Source organism: Olea europaea, chromosome 22, assembly GCF_002742605.1.
Source record: "Olea europaea var. sylvestris chromosome 22, O_europaea_v1, whole genome shotgun sequence".
Taxonomy (NCBI): Eukaryota; Viridiplantae; Streptophyta; class Magnoliopsida; order Lamiales; family Oleaceae; genus Olea; species Olea europaea.
Window position 1 is genome coordinate 5,262,666 of NC_036258.1, and position 8,130 is coordinate 5,270,795.

The following is an 8,130-nucleotide window of genomic DNA, read 5'->3' on the forward strand; positions in this document are numbered from 1 at the left end:
TGTGCTGCACTATTTTTAAAAGTTTGGAACCTCTTATGCATATTACCATTTTTCAAATTCATTAAAGGTCAAAAACCTCTAAAACAGGTTTAATCAGAACATGGAAACAATTTGTTTACTGTATAACTAAGATCAAAATACGGACTTTTATGTGTTTTTGGAATTATAGTACTATTTCTCTGGGAGGATTTGAATTTCCACTCTTATGTTCTTTAATAATTGTTCTCCAAATACTTTATAAAACAAGCGTTCATACATGGACAATTTCTTCGGCACTTGACAAGCGCTATTGTGAAGGCCATGGGAGATTTTATTTTTGGATTACGTACTGGAAAACTGCATTCCAATTATCTGTGTACAGGTGACGTTTTTTCGCAGCTATGTTGCAACCATATTGGGGAGAACTAATTCTTAAAATTGGCTAGTGAGAGTGCATAAGTAGCTATAAATCCATAAGTTGGAGACAACTAGAATCATTATAATCCACCGTTCTCTCAGAAAGGACAAGGTGATTTTTGTAGCAAAACTCCAGTTTTAACAATTAATTGCACAGACAAGCAAGCACATGAGCATAAAGAAACTCATTCCAAATACAAGAGAGCTTGGAACTGCTGAAGAAAATCATAGATGTGTTGGTTGATCTCATCTGGCCTTTCTTGGTTGATAAAGTGTGCTGCATCTTCAATCACAACAACTTCCTGCAACAATGGCACATATTTCTGGAACCCACCTTTGTGTATAAATTCTTTGGTCCCTGGTACATGATAGGTCAGGTCTAATTCTCCGACGATAAATTTTACTGAATTCCACCTGAGCTCTGGACCACGGGGCATTCAGTTCCCAGCTCCTGCAATTCATATTTAGAACTGTCAATTTAAAAAATACTCTGCATTCAACTTTCAAGGCATTACTCTGTAAGCAAGAACTCTGTGAAATCAAGAATGTGATGAGCCGACCGAACGTTAAATTTACTCTGAACTTAGAGTTTAAAATTGTCAAAACACTCTAATTGTCTAGAAATCTGAAATCTTGAATAATGAAAAGTGTATGTGAGAATTTTCCGATAGAATATTTTAGTTGTCATAACTGATGACCATCGTCACTTATATGGCAACACAATGACGTGAATTGATAGGCCCAATTAAATTCACGGATATGGGACCAATGCGATTGGACCTATCATTCAGTGTCATTCAAACATGATGGTGGTAATCAGTGATGACAAAATAGCATTAATCTTTCCGATATTGCTGTGACTTTGATCCAGATATACATGTCTAGGCAGCATTTGATTGTCTAGCAGAGGCCTTACATTTAAATCTGACTTATCTGGTTCCATGTCTGGTTTATACATTTCTAAAGTGGTGATTTATACAAGGAATCGTGCATGAATTTATTAAATATGAAGAGAACCGTTTTGATTAGTTAATCATTTACCATATTTCTGTAATTAATTTGTGCAGCAGCTATACTTTTTCACACTTGACTCGGTACAATATGTTTGAAAATATGGCATGACTGTATAAGATTTCCTAGAAGAGTAAGAATGGAGATTCCCAATGAAATAAGAGGCTAAGTACCTGCCAAAAGCGCGGTAGTAATTCAATGCTCCAGAGAATCCAGTCAGCTCAAACTTTTTGGCGTAGTATTACCTTTCGGAAAATAAATTGGTCCAGGAGTGCAGAATGCAAGAAAGTTGTTTAGAACTTCTTTGGTGCCAATCTGTGCAAACTCAGCTTCTATATCCCCAGGTTCCTGAAACATTGTCAACCAACATGCCCATCAGTTTAATCATCTTTGATAAAATTCACTCCATGAAGATAAAAGGCTATATTTAGCAGCAGATTGATGATTTGGAGGATTCGCTCAAGTCATTTTCATTCATTGACTCTTCACGAGGCAAAACATGGCACAAATACAAATAAAATGTGCTTGATTTCTTTAACTTTTCTTCTTAAATTTCTCTTATGTTTCCATGAACTGTCGCTGTCATTGTACACTGTTAATCAATTGATTTGATGCAGAATTCAAGCAGACATTAAGAATTTCAAAGGTTATTATGGTATACAGTACTAATTTTGGCCTTAAATAATTCCACGGAGATGATAAGATACTAAACCAACTGAATCAATAATTTCATCAATTGATAAACGTAGCCCATATGATTTACCTCCACAAATTTTCTGAACCATACTCACAAGAGGTGAATGGCCTTTTGTTATTGTTCTCCGATAGGTACGTTCAAAAAGGATCATACATTTGGGTTAAGCATTCGTTTGTATTGTCATTACACTACCTAATCCTTATAGTGCAGGTATTTTATAATTAAGAAGCAACCATCTCTTGTATAGATCATACATTAATTTACTATAACTATAGAATACTCCCTTTCACGAATTACTGCATTTAACGCCTAAATAAAGGGTATCAATTATCATAAAATAAATAAAAATTTGTTCACTCCCAATTTCTCTTTCTCAGGTTTCTGTAGATTAAGTATAATTGCCTGTTCACCATCATCTAATGATTAAATACAATTTGTGGGAAGGAAATCAAGATTCTACTCTCAAAATCAATATTGCTTTCTCTCTCAGTTGGAAGAACCCAATTAGAACTCAGCCATAAACCAGAGAGTGCCCAGTGGGTTCACAAGGCCAACTTATTATTTCTGTGAATGATATGGGACATGTGGTGCAGGACTCAGAAGTAGTCTGTTCCAAGCTCACAAACAAGTATCTTAAACATAAGTTGTGGGAGAAAATCAAGATTCTGTACTCAAAATAAGAATTGATCTCACTTTCACAAGCTAATTCTCCTGTAAAACCAGAAAATGGCCAGTGATCAGCCCATAACAGAGGCTGCCCAGTTAACTTATAATCCCACAAGACAAACCACTCACACTAGCTTGCAAAATAGAATACCTGAAATCTGCAAATATAGTGATCATCGCCATATAAACTGCGAAACTTGTCCTGTATAAAAGCAACACTAAAAGTCACCAAAGCCTTCACCTTGTAAGGACTGTACAAGCACAAATGCCAGGCTATTATAGCATCCCAGTCATGCCCAACAACAAACATCTTATCTGCATCAGGCGCAATGACATCGAGGAGCGCAACCAGGTCACCGACTATGTGAAGAGTAGTAAATTTTGATGGGTCCTCCACGGTGCACCACTGGTGTCACCATAGCCCCTCATATCCGGCGCCACAGCTCTGTAGCCTTGAGCCGCCAGGTACAGAATTTGGTGGCGCCATGAGTACCAAAGTTCAGGGAAGCCATGTAGGAACAGGACTAATGGGCCCTGACCAAGCTCGGCTACGCGAATGTTGAGGCCATTAACAGGTATGATCTTGTGCTCAATTTTCTCCATCTTGAGTTCCTCTGCTCTTGTTTTGCGTGTATAATGAATTTTGATGGTCAAATATGAAGATTTAGAATGGGAGAAGAGATCCAATGCCACGCCGACGCTGTCCATTAGCTGTGTTTACCTACTTCTTTTTTAAATGATAACTTCTTCTCAATGTTTCAGCCTTGCATAGTCCAAACTCCAGAGGTATAACGTCAGACATTTTACTTAATCAAAAGCAATCTTTCATTTGGAAAATGCCAAGAATAATATGATTATCAAAAACACCCATAAATAAACACAGTTACATTGTTGAAGATTTTTTCTTGGTGACGAAGGGATTATAGAAAATCCACGATGAAAGTTTTCAGAACTTGATTAATTCTTACAACTTCTTCCTGTAATAATGGCACTTCCCACCTTTGTATTCTTCCTGTAATAATGGCACTTCCCACCTTTGTGTATATATATTCTTAGGTGCCTACATGATAGGTCAGGTCTAGCTCCCTGACAATGAATTTTGGTGGCATTTGTACATGAGCTCGGGAAAAGGGTGCATTCAGATCCCGGTTCCTGCAATTCATATTCAGAAAGATCACTCCATGTTCAGCTCCCAGCAATGGCAATGTATATAAGAATTTGTTAAAATTAAGAACATGATGACCAGATGAACTAAAACACTGGACAATGTTATGGAGGAAAAAAAAGTTTGAATCTTGTTAATTGCATTGTTAAGTCCCGCTCATTGTTACATTCCAATCATGACCAAAATGTAAATGTAAGATTTACAATAAGAAATAAGAGGCGAATACCTGCCAAGTGCGCAATAGTAATCCGTTCCTCCAGAGAATCCAGTCTGCTAAAACTTTTCCAGGGTAATAGACCAAATCGATTTATGATAACCAAGTTGGCAAGTGCGATGGATTATCAGCAGAATTGCCTTTGCCTTCGGGAAAATAAAGTGGTCCAGGAGTGCGGAATACAAAAATGATCTTGAGAACTTCGGTGCCAACTGTGCAAACTCAGCTTCTATATGCCCAGGTTCCTGCAATTATTCAATTAGATTGTCTACTTTGTCAGGTTACAGCTTCATGAGGCCTTACTAAAGATAACTAACGATAAAATCTTGGGATCCCATGAAAACAGCACGAGTATGAATGACATGGTTCGTCTAATAAACTTTTCTTCTTTACGCTCTTATATATAGGTTCCTGCTCTGTTTCCACAATGCAACCAATCAACTGCTTCTGTGATGATGTAGCAGATTAATTTTTTATGTGATCCAGAATTCTAGCAGACATTAAGAATTCAGGGGGTTCTTATAATATGTTACATTTGGCCTTGATTAATTGGATGCATAATTCAACGGATGAATAATCCATATGAGCACCACTGCACAAAAATTTCTGACAATCCAATTTCCTGTTTCCGATACATGGAAACAATCCAAATCATCAGAATTCAGAACCATAATCAGAGGGAGGTGTGGATAAATGGGAATGAAGGGTAACCCTAATCATAAAATGGATCAAAATTTGTCCACATCTATTAAACGACTCGTAAGACCACAATTATAAGCATTCGAAAGGTTCAAATACAGAAGTTCTAGGAAGAAAATAAAGATCACTTAAGACAATTTAAGCCTACCTGAAATCTGGATATGTAGTGATCCTCCCCATATGCACCGTGAAACACGTCTATAGGATTTATTTCAGGACTTACAGGAATAAAATCAACGCTATAGTTCAGCAGACTCGTCAGGCCTGTACACACACAAATGCCAAGCTATGAAAGCACCACAATTGGGCCCAATAAGAAATACTTCATCTTCATCAGCGCAACGGCATCAAGGAGGGCAATCAGGTCGCCCACTATGGGAAGGGCGGTGTTTGATGGATCCACGAGTAGTGCACCAGTGGTGTCACCATAGCCCCGCAGGTCCGGTGCCACTGCTCGATAGCCTTGAGCTGCCACAGAGAGAATTTGGTGGCACCAAGAGTACCGGATCTCAGGGAAGCCATGTAAGAAAACTAGTTGGACCCTGACCAAGCTCAGTTACGCGCATGTTCAGGCCATTAATGGGATTAAATCTTCAGTGGGCGGGAGCACCATCCACGTGGTGTGCCTGCCCAATGCCAAGGCGCCACCTTGGCAGGTGGTCCACACACCTCGAGGGTGTGTGGTGGGCTACCCGTCGAGGTGGCACAACCTGATACGTGGCAGTGCGACCACTCCACTAAAGTTTCTCTACATTAACGGGTATCCTCAAGTTCTATTTTCTCCATCTCGTGTTCTCTCCCTCATTGTGCTTGTGCTTGTGCTTGTGCGTGTGTGGGTGTGTCTGGACCACGAGGAAATAAGTTATAATGCGGAAGGAAAGGAAGTACAGAAATTGATATGTCCAGCGGTCCGAGTATCTTGCTGTTTAATAAACATCTAGGTTTGAAACAGAATCTTGCGTCTCGCATATTATGGAAATAGATTATTTTGCTGGCCAACTATTTAGATGTCAATCAGAATAAAAACAGTACAGTACATGCCAAACTTCTGGAAAATGCTTCAAACAACACGACTCAGCATCAATAAATACACAGAGAAAAAGGACATTTACAATGTTGAAGACGAAGGGGATTAAAATTCTTGGAAGAAATCAAGTATGTGCTTATTAATCTCATCAGCCTTTTCTTGATGGATAAAATGAGCTACTCCTTCCATTACAACGACTTCCTTCAGCAATGGCACATATCTCTTGAACCCTCCTTTATGTATGAAATCTCTGGTGCCAGGGGCATTATAAGTTAGGTCAAGGTCACCCACAATAAACTTCACTGGAACTTTAATTTGATCCCCGGTCCATGGTGCTGTGAGCTCCCAATTTCTGCAAAATCCGAGAAATCAAGATCAAGAATTAAATACCAAAAGATCCAAGGGTCAAGGATAATTTATAAATGGGACATTTTCAAGTGATGTCAGTGCATTAACAACATCTTTAAGAAATGGAGATAAACTTATAACCTAAAGAAATCAATTCCCTTTTAAACCTTATAGTGCTCTTTAATTATATATTTGAAATAATGTGCAACAGTCAAATAAATATCAAACTAAAATTAACTATCATGAAAACATTTGTTGTATTTTCCGTGTCGATCGTCAAATCTGGCTCAAGACAATTAAGCAAGGGGAGCATACATGTCGAGTGCCCGGTAGTAATTTAAAGCCCCTGTGAAGCCACTCTTCTCGTATTTGCCAGCATAATAATCAAGTTCTTCTTCGGATAGCCATGAAGGCAAGATAATTGGAGTATCTGCCGAATCTCCAAAACCTTTTCCCTTAGGAAGGTAAATTGGTCCTGGATTGCGGTAGGTCAGGAAATTCGTCAACACCCTCTTGGTGCCCATTTGGGCAAACTCACCTTCTATTTCTCCAGGTTCCTGTAATGGAACAGAATCAGCTAAAACTATAACGTAGTGCAACTTTTTCTTTCACCTTTATTGCAATGTATTGGAAACAAGATGAATGAAGTTGCATCTCCCTTATGCATATCTTTTATTCAATACAATATGATGTATTTGATATAAGGTCCAAAATTCCAGCTTTAGAAATGAGCTTTTCTTCTTTTATAAAGATCAACTCTACTCACTTTCGGACTTCTTCTGGTGCCTCATGACAGGATGAATACATAGAAAATTAGAGTTCAATTCATCTTCCGCAGAAAGCAAATATAGCTGCCTTTTCACAAGAGCATTGCCCAAATGGTGTAAATTGCAAGGACAAACAATTTATGGAACTAAGATTGATAATGACGTGAATTGGCAGAAAATTCGATAATATCAGGTCCAAAGTAAAAGGCCGTTGTGGGTTTATAAGCCATTGGATACCTTTCTTTAACAGCTGGATTTATTGGTGAGCCAGCCCCCTCCACCCCACCCCGAAAAAAAGGGTGAAAATTTTATTAATGATTAGAAATTTTCCAAATTAAATGCAAAACTACAGTATGCTTATTGTATGAGGAAGAAAATGAAAGAACCTGGAATCTGCAAATATAGTAATCCTCCCCATAAACTGCAAGCAAGCTCTCAACAGGCTTCTTGCTGGGGTTTCTCGGCTGGAACGGCACACTCAAATTCACCAAAGCCTTAACCTTATCCGGTCTATACAAACACAAAGCCCACGCAAACATGGCCCCCCAATCATGCCCAACAACAAACACCTTCTCCTCCTGGGCCGCGACGGCGTTAAGGAGCGCCACCAAGTCACCCACCACATGCAGAGTTGTGAATTTTGTGGAATCATTTACCGGTGCACCAGTAGTGTCGCCGTAGCCGCGGAGGTCCGGCGCCACCGCCCGGAAGCCTTGGCTGGCCATGAAGCACATTTGATGGCGCCACGAGTACCAGAGCTCAGGGAAGCCGTGGAGGAATAGCACAAAAGGGCCCTGCCCGATTTCTGCAACGTGCATGTTTATGCCATTTACAGTTACTGATTTGTGCTCTATGCCCTCCATTTGCTTTTCTTGAATAAAATGTTGATGGCTTTTAGGGTTGGGAATTTATATCTTTACCGTTCAACGTCGCATAATATAATAGACTCAATTAAGATTACATTTATATAACTCATTTAATTGGACTTTTCATTTGTTATCAATTAAACTAATTAAATGTTTCTAGTTACTCTTTGAGACAATAAAGTCAAAAAGAGAGGATTTTTTTAATGTTAAAAGAGATCCAATAATTCGAAAGAATTGAACAAGATTGATTGAGCGCTTGTTCAAACCAGCGACT

The 8,130-nt window shown here is 38.9% G+C and overlaps 1 protein-coding gene and 2 pseudogenes across 1 annotated transcript; all 3 read right to left on the reverse strand.

Annotated features, from left to right (window-relative positions):
• Positions 1 to 428: 428 nt before the first annotated feature.
• On the reverse strand, positions 429 to 4,438 carry LOC111371491 (annotated as a pseudogene).
• On the reverse strand, positions 3,728 to 5,817 carry LOC111371076 (annotated as a pseudogene).
• Position 5,818: 1 nt separating this feature from the next.
• Positions 5,819 to 7,925, reverse strand: LOC111371492 (epoxide hydrolase A-like). The gene is made up of 3 exons (XM_022993520.1): positions 7,377 to 7,925; positions 6,539 to 6,780; positions 5,819 to 6,227 (listed from the first exon to the last, which is right to left on the reverse strand). Exons 1-3 carry the CDS (start codon positions 7,851 to 7,853, stop codon positions 5,981 to 5,983), a joined length of 966 nt encoding a protein of 321 aa, XP_022849288.1. The 5' UTR covers positions 7,854 to 7,925; the 3' UTR covers positions 5,819 to 5,980.
• Positions 7,926 to 8,130: the final 205 nt, after the last annotated feature.

Bases quoted from the DNA above. Each gene is read 5' to 3' on its own strand.
- LOC111371492 (XM_022993520.1), bottom strand. From the start codon at position 7,853: ATGGAGGGCATAGAGCACAAATCAGTAACTGTAAATGGCATAAACATG. The intron at 6,781-7,376 runs GTTCTTTCATTT...GTTCCATTACAG, and splicing joins ACTATATTTGCAGATTCCAG to GAACCTGGAGAAATAGAAGG. The intron at 6,228-6,538 runs GTATGCTCCCCT...CGGATTTTGCAG, and splicing joins TACTACCGGGCACTCGACAT to AAATTGGGAGCTCACAGCAC.